The sequence below is a fragment of the Camellia sinensis genome, chromosome 1 (assembly GCF_055761805.1).
Source record: "Camellia sinensis isolate YWXY chromosome 1, ASM5576180v1, whole genome shotgun sequence".
In the NCBI taxonomy this organism is placed as follows: Eukaryota; Viridiplantae; Streptophyta; class Magnoliopsida; order Ericales; family Theaceae; genus Camellia; species Camellia sinensis.
Genome location: NC_138961.1, coordinates 178,909,289 through 178,926,982, shown reverse-complemented (window position 1 = coordinate 178,926,982; position 17,694 = coordinate 178,909,289). Strand labels below are relative to the sequence as shown.

The 17,694-nt window shown below is 37.0% G+C and overlaps 1 protein-coding gene across 1 annotated transcript; it reads left to right on the top strand.

The window, feature by feature from the left end:
- The first annotated feature begins 3,593 nt into the window (after window positions 1-3,593).
- Window positions 3,594-11,886, top strand: LOC145821147 (uncharacterized). Its single transcript, XM_082917704.1, has 7 exons — window positions 3,594-3,652; window positions 7,306-7,481; window positions 8,119-8,225; window positions 9,404-9,499; window positions 10,710-10,931; window positions 11,055-11,275; window positions 11,402-11,886. The coding sequence occupies exons 1-5, from the start codon at window positions 3,594-3,596 to the stop codon at window positions 10,788-10,790; spliced, it is 519 nt and encodes a 172-aa protein (XP_082773830.1). The 3' UTR covers window positions 10,791-10,931; window positions 11,055-11,275; window positions 11,402-11,886.
- The last annotated feature ends 5,808 nt before the right edge of the window (window positions 11,887-17,694 follow it).

The window sequence follows — 17,694 nt, the reverse complement described above, 5'->3', positions numbered from 1 at the left end:
ACGTAATGGCATATTCCACAGAACCTTTCATAACAGTCTATCAGTCAACAGTCTACGAGATCTCGTAACTAGTCATGGGCTTGTCCTTCCATGCCGTTCCCCATGACTCATGACGCATGGGCCTGCATGTTCCCGCCCCCATGACCCAACTATCTATGGATGCCATACTAGATTCGCAAATCAGGACATTCATTCACGGAAAACATTCTCATTTCAAAGCATAGCATAACGTAATACATTTAAAACATAGTTCATAATAACATATCTTTACAGAAATGTTACTCACAGAGGGTTTCCGAAACCGAATGCACGGTCTTCAAATCTTGACCTGCAAATATCAACATGTCATACATTTCTCAATACACATTATCATTAAATCCTGTAATTCATGCACTTCATTCTTTCTTTTACTTCATTTCATGTTCATTCTAATCTTTCTTTACTTTGATTCATACTCATTTCATGTTCATAAGATGATAAATGATGCAATTAACATGTTAAAATCAAGTCTGCAACTTCCCCAAAATTTTCTTGAAAAAGGCCTTCCCGCTCGAGCGCCACTTTGGCCGCTCGAGCGTACTGTAAAAAGTCCCAAAACTGCTGGGAGGCTGTTTTCACCGCTCGAGCGGGCTTCCCTCCGCTCGAGCGTACAGAGCAAAAATCCGAATTTCTGGTTCTTCTTCCAAGCTTCATTCTCCTCTTTACAAAATCACTTTCCACATTTATGAAATCCAAGACCCAAAACACTTAAAACCTATCTTAAATCAACATCAAAACTTCAAATCAAAACCCATATGGAACAATAGAAGTTCAAATCTTGGAGTAAAATAGAAAATCATAAACTTGAGCATAAAAGCTTCATTCTTAAATCCATGGAGGTTCTTCCTCAAAATATGACAAATATAACCATAAATCATCTATTCATGCCATGCATGCTCAAATTAAACATATTTCCCCTTTCAATCCTCTTATTTAACACGAGATCATTGATGTAACAACCTTATTCTAGGAAATTAGAGGGGAATCCTTACCTTAATCACTTAATTGTAGAAGATTTAGCTTGACTCTCTCTTTCCTCCTCTTCTTCCCCTTTCTCACGAATTCTCTCTCTCTCTTCTTTCCAGATTTTTTTCTTCTCTTTTGTTTTTGAGTCAAAGAGTCAATAAAGGCCCTTATACTTATATATATATATCATTTACAACCAATTGTGCCAAACTTTGAGCCAAACATGGCCTAACGAAGCAGACGAAATTCAGTTCTCAATTTATTTTCCCAAATGGCTCTAAAAATTCCCGGTATCACATAGGCGTGCTCAATTTCGTTTTCTGAACCCATTACGGTTATCAATTTCAGTCCCGAAGTCGTAATCTCAACAGGTATTTTCTAAGTTCAACAGATAATCTTCAATTAAATCATACTAACACATAATTAATAAATGGTAATCATCGTATACGGTTCTGGGTCGTTACACTCTCCCCAACTTAAAAGTTTGGTCCTCCAAACTTAGCTCATGCTGATAATATTCAAATCAGAAATTTCGGTTGTACGTGATAATTCTTCCGTCAGAAATGTTCAATATAAAAGTAGTCATATAGACATAATCATTCCTTAATAAGTAATAACAAAGGTATATTATTCCGTCATGGTCATATGTTCATATTTCCATCGCATAGGTAATAGTGTTAATTTCATAATAGACAATTAAAGTCATACCTGTCTTCGCTTTTCCAGTATTTTGCGTCTTATCTGCCACTAGGGTAAAAACTCTTGCTTGCCTCAACGTATTCCCCTCGGGAGTAGCTATTGCGGTCGTCCTTGGTGTCACTGTTGAGTTAGCTCCACTAGTCACGGGTCTCTCATTCCGTGGATACACTTGTGGACAAGTCTTGGCTATGTGTCCTTATTGTCCACATTTGTAACAAACTCCAGTTCCTCGGCGGCAAATGCCCCCATGCTGCTTCCCACATTCCCTACAAATAGGTTTACCTACACTCCCACTATTTCCCCTTGTTGTATTATCATTAAAGCTTGAGTTCAAATTTTCATTCACGGAGGCCACTGATTCACTAACCGCTTCCATCTTCTGTTTCTTGAATTTCTTACTTTCTGGTTCAGGTGTAGTTATAGACTTGGACATTTTCAAGATAGCAATATTTGTTTCAGCCATCAAGGCTCTGTCAAGTACATCAACATATTTTTCTAATTTCAATACATTTACCCGGTCAAGGACTTCAACATGTAGGCCGCCCTCAAATTTCCTTGCTTTCTTGTATTCTGTATCAACCATATGAGGAGCATAACGAGCTAATTCGGTAAACTTACTCTCATATTCCGCTACTGACATTGTACCTTGCTTCAGCTGCTCAAATTCGGATACTTTTCTATCTCGCATGCATTGTGGAAAATATTTTTCATAAAACATTCCTTTGAATCGATCCCATGTCAAGTCCCTGTTCATATCTCGAATGAGCATCCACCATCTTCTCGCTTCTTCCTTCAAAGTGAATGTGGCTAATAGAACTTTATATGTATCATTACATGGAAACACTTCAAAAATTTTCTCAGTCTCAAGTACCCATGCCTCTGCTTGTAATGGCTCAATATCTCCTGCAAATTCTGGCGGTTTCAATTTCTTGTATTTCTGTGTCATTGTAATGATGTCATCATAATTGATCGGTTCCACTTGAACAGGTGGTGGAGGAGGTGGTGGAAAAGGTTGTCTTTGTTGTGGTTGTTGGTTTTGTTCTAGCTGTTGTCTAACCAATCCAGTCAGAGCTTCAACCATTCTTTCTAACCGAGTCATTCTAGCATCAGAAGCTTCTGTCTCATCTGCATTTCTTGCATTGGCGTCTTCCATTGGTCTATAGAACCCATAGAAAATACAACATCTCATTTTCACATAACAGTTCTTCTGTTGCCTCATCATATAACTCTCGTTTCTTTCTTTTTCAAACACACACACACATGCACACATGTATGCCATGCTTTATTTCTTTTCTATGACACCCTACAGCTCTGATGGACACGTGGGTAAATTAACTCGTGCGCTCTGATACCACTCTGTCACGCCCCAAACTCGCCCCTAGAAGTTTGGCAACGAGACCGGCCAGTAATCCTAGATTACCGCAGGCCTTGCTATACAAAACATAAATAAAAGGGGCTCGCGGAAGCGAAAATGAATAACCATGGTCCAAAGAGCTGTGCGTAAATATGAACAAGTATTTACATGCCAAAAAGGTGTTAATTTACCCACTTACTGTACATCACATGCAATAAAAGATCATATACAACACATAGGCAAAAGCCACAGATACAACAAGACAAAGCTCACAAAACGGCCTTCCAGGCCTAGCCCCGGCTCGGAGCACACAAAACACTTGTTAGGCTTCAAAACAGTGGCTCGGCTCGAGAACCCGCCTAGGCTTGACTTCCAGAATGCTCACCTATAATACATAATTACAAACAATGAGCTAGAGCTCAGCAAGTAACATAACAGTAAAGAGGTTAGTGAACGAAATCCGACATTTTCATAAATCCACAATAAATCAATCATAAACATATATCAGTCATCAGTCATCATAAGAACATACGTAATGGCATACTCCACAGAACCTGTCATAACAGTCTATCAGTCAACAGTCTACGAGATCTCGTAACTAGTCATGGGCTTGTCCTTCCATGCCGTTCCCCATGACTCATGACGCATGGGCCTGCATGATCCTGCCCCCATGACCCAACTATCTATGGATGCCATACTAGATTCGCAAATCAGGACATTCATTCACGGAAAACATTCTCATTTCAAAGCATAGCATAACGTAATACATTTAAAACATAGTTCATAATAACATATCTTTACAGAAATGTTACTCACAGAGGGTTTCCGAAACCGAATGCACGGTCTTCAAATCTTGACCTGCAAATATCAACATGTCATACATTTCTCAATACACATTATCATTAAATCCTGTAATTCATGCACTTCATTCTTTCTTTTACTTCATTTCATGTTCATTCTAATCTTTCTTTACTTTGATTCATACTCATTTCATGTTCATAAGATGATAAATGATGCAATTAACATGTTAAAATCAAGTCTGCAACTTCCCCAAAATTTTCTTGAAAAAGGCCTTCCCGCTCGAGCGCCACTTTGGCCGCTCGAGCGTACTGTAAAAAGTCCCAAAACTGCTGGGAGGCTGTTTTCACCGCTCGAGCGGGCTTCCCTCCGCTCGAGCGTACAGAGCAAAAATCCGAATTTCTGGTTCTTCTTCCAAGCTTCATTCTCCTCTTTACAAAATCACTTTCCACATTTATGAAATCCAAGACCCAAAACACTTAAAACCTATCTTAAATCAACATCAAAACTTCAAATCAAAACCCATATGGAACAATAGAAGTTCAAATCTTGGAGTAAAATAGAAAATCATAAACTTGAGCATAAAAGCTTCATTCTTAAATCCATGGAGGTTCTTCCTCAAAATATGACAAATATAACCATAAATCATCTATTCATGCCATGCATGCTCAAATTAAACATATTTCCCCTTTCAATCCTCTTATTTAACACAAGATCATTGATGTAACAACCTTATTCTAGGAAATTAGAGGGGAATCCTTACCTTAATCACTTAATTGTAGAAGATTTAGCTTGACTCTCTCTTTCCTCCTCTTCTTCCCCTTTCTCACGAATTCTCTCTCTCTCTCCTTTCCAGATTTTTTTCTTCTCTTTTGTTTTTGAGTCAAAGAGTCAATAAAGGCCCTTATACTTATATATATATCATTTACAACCAATTGTGCCAAACTTTGAGCCAAACATGGCCTAACGAAGCAGAAGAAATTCAGTTCTCAATTTATTTTCCCAAATGGCTCTAAAAATTCCCGGTATCACATAGGCGTGCTCAATTTCGTTTTCTGAACCCATTACGGTCATCAATTTCAGTCCCGAAGTCGTAATCTCAACAGGTATTTTCTAAGTTCAACAGATAATCTTCAATTAAATCATACTAATACATAATTAATCACTGGTAATCATCGTATACGGTTCTGGGTCGTTACATTAGTGCAGGTGGAGTTTGAGACTCCAGCAAAGATTAGTCAACCAATCAACCATCCTGAAGAAGTCTTAGAGGATAGCTCTGAAGAGAGTTCAGATGAAAATGAAGATCCAGAGGCTCCGTAACAATCAGAACCCATTGCAATCAGGAAAGGAAAAAGGGTTACTAAGCAACCCAGTTGGATGACCGATATGGTAGCCTATGCACTTCCAATCATTGAAGACAATATTCCTTGCACTTTCAAAGAAGCCGTGCATAATGTAGAAAGTGTCAAATGGAAGGAGGCTATGGATGAAGAGATCGGGTCACTTCACAAGAACCAGACTTGGGAGTTGGTGCAACTTCCAAAAGGCAAGAAAGCAATTGGGTGTAAGTGGGTTTACACCAAGAAGGAAGGCATTCCAGGCAGAGACAACATCAGATTCAAAGCTAGATTGGTAGCTAAAGGCTATGCTCAGAAGGAAGGAATAGACTACAATGAGGTATTCTCACCTGTTGTGAAGCACACGTCTATTCGCATCTTGTTAGCTTTGGTTGCACAGTTTGATCTCGAGCTCGCCCAACTCGACGTCAAAACTGCCTTCTTACATGGAGATCTTGAAGAGGAGATATACATGTCCCAGCCAGATGGTTTCAAAATTGCTGGAAAAGAGAATTGGGCCTGTAAGCTGAACAAATCGTTGTACGGATTGAAGCAATCCCCGAGACAGTGGTACAAGCGATTTGATCGGTTCATGATGGAGACAGAATACACAAGAAGTCAATTTGATCATTGTGTATATTTCCGTAAGCTTCCCGACAGTTCCTTCATCTATTTGCTCTTATATGTAGATGATATGCTGATTGCATCTACGAGCAAGGTGGAGATTGACAAACTCAAGGCACAGTTAGCAAAGGAGTTTGAAATGAAGGATTTGGGAGAAGCAAAGAAAGTTCTTGGCATGGAGATCAAGAGAGACAGGAAGAAAGACACGGTTTGTCTGACACAAACCCAGTATCTGAAAAAGGTGTTAGACAGATTTGGCATCAATGGGAAAACCAAAGCTGTAAGTACACCATTGGCCCCTCATTTCAAGCTTAGTGCTTCGTTGTCTCCACGCACAGAAGAAGAACGGAAGCATATGGCACAGGTTCCATATGCAAATGCAGTTGGTGCATTAATGTATGCTATGGTTTGTACACGGCCTGACATCTCGCATGCTGTGAGTATGGTAAGCAGGTATATGCATGATCCAGGAAAAGATCACTGGCAGGCAGTGAAATGGATCCTAAGGTACATCCATGGCACGGTCAATCTGGGATTGCAGTTCGAGAGAGATAACCGACTTGGGCAGAATTTGGAAGGATATGTGGACTCAGATTATGCTGGTGACTTAGACAAACGCCGGTCAACAACAGGGTATTTATTTACGCTTGCTAAAGGGCCGGTAAGTTGGAGGTCAACGCTTCAGTCAACGGTGGCTTTGTCTACTACAGAGGCAGAGTACATGGCAGTGACGGCAGCCTTTAAAGGAGCTATTTGGCTACATGGGTTGATTGAAGACTTGGGAATTGTTCAGAAGCACGTTGAGGTGTTTTGTGACAGTCAGAGTGCCATTTGTTTGGCAAAGAACCAGGTTCATCATGCCCGCACCAAGCACATTGATGTCAGTTTCCATTTCATCCGAGAAATTGTGAATGAAGGGGATATTCTGCTTCAAAAGATTGGTACTGCAGATAATCCGGCCGATATGCTCACAAAGGTAGTTTCTGGGATCAAGTTCCAACATTGTTTGGACTTGGTCAATATCTCTCGGAACTGAGCACCTTCGGGTGCATGGCAGTGTTGATCGATCACTATGTTGGATAAGAGAATCCTCGCCAAGGTGGAGATTGTTGAATATTGGCTACAGATTCTGGCCATGTGGTGGAAAGTGGCAGCCAGCTACATGGTGGGGAAGCCATGAGGCAATGTGAGTTGGCCCTGAGGCCATGAGAAGCCATGTGAAGCTTCAATCTGTAAAGCTACCGAAAGCACAACAATGGGCTAGCTGCCAGCTCATTTCAAAGGGTTCCTCTTGCATTTGTAATCTCTATATATAGAGAAGCTAAGGAGAGTTGAGATACAGCTGAGATAACAGAGAGCAAAGAGAGAGAATTACAGAGAGTGTTGTAATTTTTACCATTTTGTTCAATATAGTGAATCCGCTGCCCGTGGACGTAGGCGACTTGCTGAACCACGTTAAATCTTGTGTGTTATTGCTTGTTTGAGTTCCCTTGTGTGCCCCGATCCTCAACATGAAGAACAAAGAACACGATTCAAATGGGGAAAACGAGAAGAGAGGGAGAAGATAGAAGGGTTCGAAGGGGAAGGGAAGGGTTTCAATCTCTCTTTCTGGACACTTCGATGGTACGGAAAGACTGGTTTGGAGGCAGTAACAATCGACGGTACGCACTCATCTTATGTCTTTTATTCTCCCTCAAACATTTGCATACCTAAATGATTATCAAGCATAAGCTTATAATCACTCCCTTTGACGAGGCTAAGGCCGCGAATGGCAAGAACGATCTCGCGGTGGAGGTGGTCGGCGTAGATGAGGTAGGGAGGGGCGTGGTTGTGGGTTTGTCGGGGTTGAGACGGTTGAGGGGAACTGGGGGTGCCTCTCTGTCTCTCTCTCTATATATTTGTATGTATATGATTGTTTTCAGATTCTGATGATTCTGATCTCTTCTACTGAAGGGGTTTCATCTAGGGCTAAGGATGTAATTAGGGATTCGAAATCACCAGCGTTATTGGTTTTAGGGCAAACGAAATCGGGTTTGAGCTTAGATCAAGGGGAATCGGTAATTTCCTCAGAGACAGATTGACGATAGGGGGTGAAGGGAGTCTTAGCCCTTGTTCGAGGTCGTTCGCTGCTTTGGTGGTATGTTAGCCATTTGTATAAGTGAAGGTTAAGTGATGCGAGTCCACCCCATTACAAGGAAAATAGATAATTCTTCTTATGACTTTTTGTTGATGCATATTTACTCAGAAGTCTCTTGAAATTAGACGAAATTGTCCTAACTGATGGTTTGTCCTTTGCAGCTCATATTCCTCTTTATCTGTACCCTTTTCTTAATACGACAAGTAAATCAAGGCCATTTGAGTACTTGAGGCTGACTAGCTTAGTCCTCATTGGTGCTTTGGTGAAGGTGCTTCATTATGCTGATATTAATTTTTACATCTTATGAATAATCTTTCTTTTTTTTCATATACTTCTATTTGTGGAGGTGATACATTCCTTGAAATAGAGTGGCAACTATATACGTTAGTAAGGACTCCCTCTGCAGATTGCAACTTGTTTTCAAATGATAAAATTGAAAAACAAAATAATATACATAAAGAATTAAAATCTAATTCATGTCTATAAAAATAAATAATAAAACAAATCCATAGCTAGCATGAGTTTTATGGACATGATCTTATCTCTTGAATGTTCCCTAAAGACAGGGAAATATTTTTGAAGAAGTTAATAAGCTGTTTAAAATGAATTTGCATATTCTCTCAATTCCAACTAATGGTAATTATTATTCTGACAATTTTAATTAATATACATTTCCTTCGAAATTCAAACTGGTTCATAATTTCAAGGTATGCATTATGTTGTCTGGATGTTGGTTTTAGTTTTTATTCTCTTCCTTTTATTTATTTTTGATCAGCAACAAAATGGAACTTTTATTAAAAAGAAGAATAAGAAAGAGATGCAAACAAAGGCGGACAAGGAGTCCTCAAAACAGAAAATAAGGGAACGAAAATCCCAGAAAAAAAACAAAACAAATAAATAACAGTCTGAGTCGCACATTGTATTCTCTTCCTTTTATGCAAACACTTATTAATTTAAATATACCTACGCAAAAAGTTTGAAAAAGAATACTGCAGACTCTGTTTTTGATGGGCAGCTGCATATATTGGAAGCCATTTGCAGCCAACATTATAGATTGCTTCTATGACCTCGAGGAGACCTATGATGAATTTTTTACCAAAACAGAGGTGTTGAATTTCTCTTTGATATTTGTTTCAACTGCTTTCTTTTTCTTCTCCTTTTCCCCAATTTTTGAACCCATAAATTGTGACAATTTTAAGCAGTAAACAGCTGCCTAATCACACACAATATGTAATAGAGAAATTTTTATGTGCAGTATGCCCTTTTCACTTTGCCTGCAATAATCTCCTCCCACTCTCATTGAAGGGGGAAGTTACATTCTTCGGAAGCTCTTGGTGTCCCTAATAACTATGCTCTTGTTCATGAGTGATTAAGTTTTATATATTTATTTGGGTGATTTGAATATCATAAAAATCAGAACTTGTGTTTTTTTCTTTTTTCTATTAGGTTGATGATACAGAAGTTATTAGCTTCCTTCTCTCAACAGAAATAATTCCACTATGCCTGCGGACGATGGAGATGGGCAGTGAACTATCAAAAACAGTTAAGTGCACCTGAATCCATTGAATTAATTTTTTTTCCCCAATGAATACCACCAATAATTTCACTGTTTCTTTTCTCACTATCTATTGTGGATTCATGTCTATTTTCCATCTGAATGTATTGCTAGCTATAGCCTAGGTATGCCTAAAGCTGATATGACGCTAATGATTTAAAATTCCTCTTTCTTTTTGTAAAATACTTTTTCAGATAATAAAAAACAACTTAATTTTTTATAGCTAGCATTTTTTATGGCTAAAAATTAACTTAATTTTTCGTAAAGTATCTTTTGCATTTTTATGGGACTTAAGGCTTGGTTTGGTTTGGTTTGGTATCTTTTGCATTTTCTTTTCCGAAGAAGTTCAATATGTTTTCTAACTCTAAGAATGTTTGATTTGTTTCATTTTGATGGCACATCCTACATAGAAAAATAGTGGCGTACTTTCCTTGAGCATTTTTTAGTTTCTTTGCAAATGCAACTAGTTATAGGATGTGGTTTGTTTCTGAGAAAGTGGTGAGCTCTACAAATTATGTTTGGTTTTAGGATTATATACTATTGCTATCGTTGGTGATACTTTACAAAATGAATTGTAATTGTAGATATTGATGACTCTAGGCCTGGTAGACGCTGCCTTATAGTTCCATGGTACCTTGTTATTGTAACATCAATACTCCCAGTTTATATCCTCTTTAGTTTGATAAAACACATTAAATTTTCCTAGCAGGTTGCAACATTCATTGTTCAAAAAATTCTATTGGATGATGTGGACTTGTAATTAATGATGAAAGATTACGGATATTTTAGAATGGATGTAAATTTCAAATCAAGCAATTTGAGATTATTTGAACCATAGGCATAGGCTATCGTGCAAATCACGGCGCCTCGCAACTAGTACATATATTATAATATATAATAGTATTTCAAACTTTTGTAATATGTTGTTTTGTCTTCATATATAGCTAGATTTTGGATAGAAAGATATTTCACAAAAGTTTTAAAACAAATTAATTACAACTTGTAAAAGCCAAGCAAAGGGACAAATGGCAAGAAACATTCTCATAGAATGCAAGTAAACTTGCACATTTCTCATGCTTGTACTTTTGCTTGCATGCTTTTCTACTCAAGCTTTTGTCCTTATTGCATATGGATCCCATCATCTATTAAAATTTGAGTAAACAAATACTTCATACCATTGTATTCCAATTTTTTTAGGGTAAGGAAAACAGAGCAAGTGGTGAACATAGGGTGCACAGAGGTAGTGCTTGGAAGAATTCCCTTCACCAGAAACCTTAAATCATCGAATTATTATTTCAACCAAACCACCAAAATAATATCTTTGAATCTAAGGGTCCAACAGAGAAGGATTCGTCATCTGAAGCAGTATCGGGAAAAGAGTCACCAGACCTTGCAGTTGAGCTGGATCCTGATGACAAGGTGAGCTTAGAAATAAATTTATTTCATCAGCTTATAATCTAGAAATGAAATTTACTTCATTCTATTATAATTTCTAAGGTTCTCAATTACTTTAACATGTTAAAATGTTGTTATGGTTGACAGGACGACACCGATCAGGATGATGAAGGCAGTGATGACTGTGAGCAGAAATCATGCCAGCTAGGAGCGCGTCAATACAAGCATCTTATTGCAATTCATGCTGGGAAACCAAAGAATGAATTGAAAGAGGCTTTGAGGGCTGGAATTGGAAAAATTAAATGTCTTAGTTTGAGTGAAACAACACTTGAAAAGGCAGCATAATCTTATGGAATTGACCTTGTGAGGTAGTCACTGAAGTTATATGTGCTTAATATCTCTAAGAATTATCTTAAAACATTTATATTTTCACTCCACTGAGTGATTAGATCTCTATTGTTTTTTATTAATCTTTTCTCTCTTGTCCCCCTTAGGTTCACACAAAAGAATATTCTGAGGGTATACCCAAAGTGGGCCCGAGTCACCTCCTCAAATTTCAATCCACTTACTGCATGGATGCATGAAGCTCAGATGGTTGCATTTAATCTACAGGTTAGTTTTGAAGTCTTGTGTCTTCATAAAATCATGTTATTCATGTTTTTTTGGTGAGCTTCGGTAATATTTTCTCTATTTCTTAATCTTGTGTGGTTTGATTAGTTAATGATGTAGAATGAAAGTTCAGTAAAAAAATGGCTTAAATATATGGAGTGGGAAAATATTACTTTTTAGGATTGATTTCTAGTTTTTTATTCTATTTTTGCTGTTGACATCTATGTAAAGCTTCTATTATACACTATGGTCTCTAGATAACCTGGAATTTTTCTAATTCTATCTTTTTCATTTTGTTAGTTCAATTTCATCCTATTGCAATGTAATGTAACAGCATTGAAAATAAAAAATAAAAAATGACTACATTGCAGCTTCTAGTAGTAGCATAATATTACATAGAATGTCAAGCTTGAGTCACATGACGTGATTTGTTTAATGTTAATATTCTTACAGAGGTTAATATTCAACCAATATCTTGGGAATCTGGCAAATTCGTTTGTTTGTTTCTTTTCTCTTTATTTTATACTTTCCCTATATAGATTTGACAGCAAGTCAAATACAAGGTTCAAATTTGATGCTAGAGAATAGATACATATCCTTGTAAATAGATAGATCCAACTAATTCTCTTTATTTATGTTTCAATATTTAGCATGTTGCAGAGATAGCTTATGGGAATCAATTTGTGATGAATACTCAAGTAATTGTGAAATTTCTTGAAAATCAGTTAAAAGCTGCACAGAGTCCTGTTGAACTCATGTTAAAATTGTGAATTTAATAAACACCATTTTTAGACACTAAAAACAAATAAACATAGTACAATGAACTAATCAAATATATGTCTTTAATTTTACATAGTGTAGGCTCATTCTTGGACGCAATACTTTTTTTGTGTGCGTGACTAGGTAGTGAAACTCTTTGAAGAAAAGTGTGAGGTGTTCCCTATTTGTAAATTATTTTCTTAAATAATTAAGTCCAAATTTTACTATAACTAAGTTGTTGGCTATAGTAAAATTTGTGTTGAACTTGCAATTTCTATGGGGAAAGTGACATTTTGTTTTTATATGCTTCATGTCATGCTAGAGGTATTTAATGTTAAGGCATTTGAAGGGGTGTGATCAGTCGGACTTTGTCTCTTGTAAGATAAGAATAGTCTCTACAAAAATAATAAGTTTATTCATATGTTTCTAGCTGTTTCTGAATTAATTTCTGCTTATATTTTTCAAGTCAAAAATTTCTTAGAGAGGTGCAAAATATGGTCAAAGAATTCAAGAATTTAGTTTTTTTTTTTAATTTTTTAATTTTTTATTATATGTAAGCACAGTTTAAAACTTTTTATTTAATTCATTTGTATCTACTTTTAAACATATTTAACTTTCATTTATAAAATATATGACGTTATTCTATTCAATATATGGTTGTGATTCAAAATATAGTATGTAGTGTGTATTGCATTCTTCAAATGCACGTACTAAAATAATATTGATTATTCTTCAAATCAATATTAATCACAGGTTTTATTAGATATTAATCACACATAAAATTTGTGATCTAAATATTTATTATCACACGTTTTATTAGTTATTAATCACAAATTAATCACACTTAAAAGATGTGATCTAAATATTTTTAATCACATTTAAAAGATGTGATCTAAATGTTATTAATCATACTTAAAAGGTGTGATTAAAAATGACCATTTTTAATCACTCTCAAAGATCACACTTCAATAAAACTTAAAATGTGATTAAATAACATACATCACACAAAAAAAGAGTGATCTTAATCACATTTAAAAGTCACTAATTTTTAACTTTCAGCGATAGTTTGAAAAATTTATCACAAAAAAATTTCACTAATTGTAAATTTTATTGACAATTTATAAAAATCATGATAAAAAAAAAGGGAGTAGTTTCCTTTCAATCCAACTAGATGGTGCTGTTGGGCCTGTAGGAGCCCAACATAGATCCCGTTTCAATAATCCGAACCGTTCAATGTATAGAACTCGTCAAGTACTATATGCATGTAAAATATCACATTGATCGGATATCGATAATTATGTGATCAAATCAATTTTGTATAAAAAAAAATGGACGATAAACAAATTAACGGTTGACAGAAAATTGATCCAATGAGATAGCTATGGATATTCAATCAACGTGATGTTTTACAACCATATAGTACTTGACGAGTTCTACATATTGAACGGTTCAGATTATCGAAACGGGATCTGTGGTTGGCCCCCGCCGACCCAACAGCATCCTCCAATCCGATTTAAGACTGGAGGGAAGCTACTCCAAAAAAAAAAAAGTCAATGATTGCCAATTTTTAGCGACATATGTAAAAAAAAAATCACAAAAATTATTTTTAGTAACAATTTTATTAAAACTTATTTTAAATAGGACTTGTTACAAATTAAATCTAACTATTAAGATTTATTGATAGTTTAATTATTTATTTATTTTTTAAGATTTGGTTAGCGATACTCTTATTTGTTAATCAAATTGTGTATTTTATTAGTCGGTGTAGACTCGACTTTCTTCGTGCACCCCCCTTTCGGAGAGGGCACGAATTGGTTTCCTACAGTTCAGACTCCTGTCACGGTTTTGAATCTAATCTCATAAAGTGCAATGTGAGATTGATAAACACCAAATAGTCCAATCCGGCAAATCATTTTAGAAAATCAAATTTTAAATCAAATAATACCAAACTGGATTGCTTTGCCAGATTACAGAATTGTCACTTAAATATTTTATTTTGGGAAAATTTAGGAAATCCTGACTCGTGCCAAAGGCCATGTGTCCGTCATCCCCAAAGTTGCCTCGGTTCGGGAACTTAGGTACGAGAGGGGAAGGTCTTGAAATGAGCACCCCCGCTCGCCCGATCAAAGGATCGGCCTTTACTAAGCATGATATATTGTTTTAAAAAGACATGTGTTCTTATTCCGTTTATTAGCTAACTTTACTATGTGATGCGCACAACATATAAGTATAGACTCAATCACGAGAATTGGAACAAAACAACTCATGTTTGTTTTTGAAAATGGTTTGAAAGTGTTACTCGCAAGTAGGCTAAAGCGCGGATTTGTCAGCCTCAAGTGGGCTTTAAAACATGATTTTGCCACTTTGCAAAGTGGGCTTAAAACTTACAATCATCGAGTTGTTCCAATTCAAGCAGCAAAGCCTTCATCCGCAGGCATTCATATAGTTAATCACTTATAAGTAGCCTCATGGCAAGCATGCGATCATGGCAACACTCATACTCATGCAAGTATGCTAAAGCGTAAATACTTAAAAGTGTACTCCTAGCCAAAACAGAGGCTAGTTAGAAATCATGCATGATCCTAACTATGCTAAAATGCCTAATCCAACACATGCAATAATGCAATTAATAGGCTCGGTTATCTAAGATGGCATATGAATGCAACACTTTGATACATGTATTCAAAGAAGTATTGAAATACAATGTAGTTTGAATGATGCGCCGAGCCCGATGCATGCAAAACAAATAAATGATGCAAACATGCGAGCATAAGGTATGCTAATTGAAAATGTGTCCTAATCTAACTACCGAAAGCAGTTAAATAAAAGGGAGAAAAGCGTGGGGTTGAAAGACATTCACACACACACGCACACTTATTACAACATTGCACCCTCTCGAAGGATGGTCGGAATAAATAAGCTAACTAGTTACTCTAAGTTAAGCTACTTATTACAAACCAACTAATTAACTAATTCAAGCTAATTAATTATTACAACACAATTGAACTTAATAATTAGCTACACTAGCTGATTAAAATATTACAAACCCAATTAATTAATTAAACATTTAACTAATTAAAACAATTAAATGGCCTCGTGTCCGAGGGAGGCATGCATGTTCGGTTGGCGTCGTCTTGGAAATCCATCGCCTTGCCATCGGTTGTCTCTGTTTACACTCGCCTCTGTTTTCTAGACATTGTGCCAATTTCAAACTGCCTCTGCTTGAAAATAGGAACATTTTTGCACCAAAAGTGGCTGCCGGCCACTTAAACTGGCAGGTCAACTAGTGCATGTGGCCGGTCGGCTACCTCATTTCCCAAACTTCTGGTTTTGCTGCAACAGAGAACAACAGAGCCAAGACAATGCATTTTGCAGGTAATGTATGTACTGCCACTCTCCTTATTATTTCTCAAGCTCAGAGTGTGGCGTTTGGTTCTCAAGCTACCAACCAAGCATCTCAATGCATGATGGCCTGGAAACCAAGCTTGTACGAGCTTAGTGAATGCACAAACAATACACAAAGTGCCTACACCCTATCATGCATGATCAAGGGTGTTGACGACTAAGAAATGTGATACGTTTCATCACTTTGAGTATGAAACATCCCATATTTCTTGTGTTTGGATTAACGTTCGATCCAAACACATGCAATGCAACACACATGCTTATCTTATATAAGTTTTACTTGGTTCAATTCTTGTTTACACATTTTACATTACTGATTAATCCTTTAACCAATTAAGTCCAATGTGAAAAGTCCTCTAATTTGAAAGATAGCCTAAGCTTCAAGTGCCTCGAGCATGAAGGAGGTATCATGTTGTTGGTTAGTAGAAACCCTCAAGGGAGGATTAAAACCATTAGGCATGAATGCCTCAAGTTCATGCTCAAGCCAACAAGGGGCTTAAGACCACTTTCAAGGTGAATGAAAGATCAGAACAATGGAGTGCAATGACACATACTTCAGCACTGAAATAATCATGCTAAATGACTTAAAAGCAATGTAAGCAACTCATGTAATGCATGGTTAAAAGCTTAACTCATTAAGCTAATGAAAGGGGTTGTGCCACAACCTTACAACACAAGCCTCAAAGGGCCAAACCAACTCAAAACAGAGTTAAAACATGCCAAAACAAAGGCTAAATCATGCCGAGATTGAAAATTAAAAGGCAAGCAAATCATGCACACAAATTTGCTCACAAGTAAGGCATAAGGCACAATTCTCAAAAGCATTTAAAGAGTGATATATGTGAGGGCTTGATAGGGGAATATGCATTTGAAATCACATGCTAAATGATGCCATATCATGCGAATAACTCAAATAAAGCATGCTAAGAGCCTTGAAACACAAAGCTAGTAAAGGCCAACTACGCTATAGCCATACAAAACAAGTCTCAAGGGACCAAGGCCAGTCAAAATAGAGTCTAAGCATGTCAAAACAAGGCCAAAAACATACTGGAGGGGAGCCAACACATGCTAGAACGATAGGCTCATTCACCAAGCATACTAGGCTAGTGAACAAGATTGCACTACAAGTGTAAGAAGCAAGCAAGAGATGTTCCAACCAGCCAAAAACAGAGTTATGACATGTTAAAATATGACAAAAAACATGCTTGAACTAAGCTAACATAAGCCATAAAAACATACTTTGTAGTGCTAACAAGGCATGGCATAGACAGACAAGGAGAGGAGGCCATCGCCTCCCATTTTGGACCTTAAAACAAACTTTCTACCATTGAAATTTCCCTGGAATTCAGTGGTTTAAAGGCCAAAACAAGATTGTTTGAAAAGCTTTAAAAGGTGATACAACACTTAGCAAACAAGCTATAAAGGATGGTGGATCACCCCTAATTCCAAAAATACTTTAAACCACCATTTTTAAGGCTAAAAAATAGAGGTTTTTTTGCACTTGACAACTTGGCCAAAAACAACATGCAAATGTGGCCAATCCAATGTGCAAGAATAAACTTAAAAGGGGTGAATCATTACCCTTGAAGCATAGCAGCAAAACAACTTTCTTGAGCTAAAACCAAGCTTTTGACTTCAAATAGGACCTCCAAGGATCTCAGTAACAAGGTAGAGGTATTTGATCAAGAGTCCCTTTGTAAAGGTGTAGAAAATTCCCATTTTCAAGCACTTTCAAGTACAAAAATATATAGAGAGAGAATTCTAGAGAGAGAGAGAGGAAATTTTTGCTCTGCAAATCTGAACCCTCCAAATGGGGGAGGGCTCCCCTTATATAGAAATACAAGCATAAAACTTGTTTCCATCCCTCCATACATGTGTATGGAGGGTGGCTTCAGTGACCAACAACTGACACACAAAATATCTGAGAAAGGTGAAAAATGGCTAGGTGGACGACCAACCACCTCCCCTAGCCGACCGGCCACCACATCTAGCCGACCGACCACCCTAGGTGGCT

Excerpts from the sequence above, each read along its gene's own strand:
- LOC145821147 (XM_082917704.1), top strand. The coding sequence starts at position 3,594 with ATGGCATACTCCACAGAACCTGTCATAACAGTCTATCAGTCAACAGTC. Across the intron at positions 3,653-7,305 it reads TCAACAGTCTACGAGATCTC|TTCCCTTGTGTGCCCCGATC; the intron begins GTAACTAGTCAT and ends TGCTTGTTTGAG. Across the intron at positions 9,500-10,709 it reads GCAGTGAACTATCAAAAACA|GGTAAGGAAAACAGAGCAAG; the intron begins GTTAAGTGCACC and ends CAATTTTTTTAG.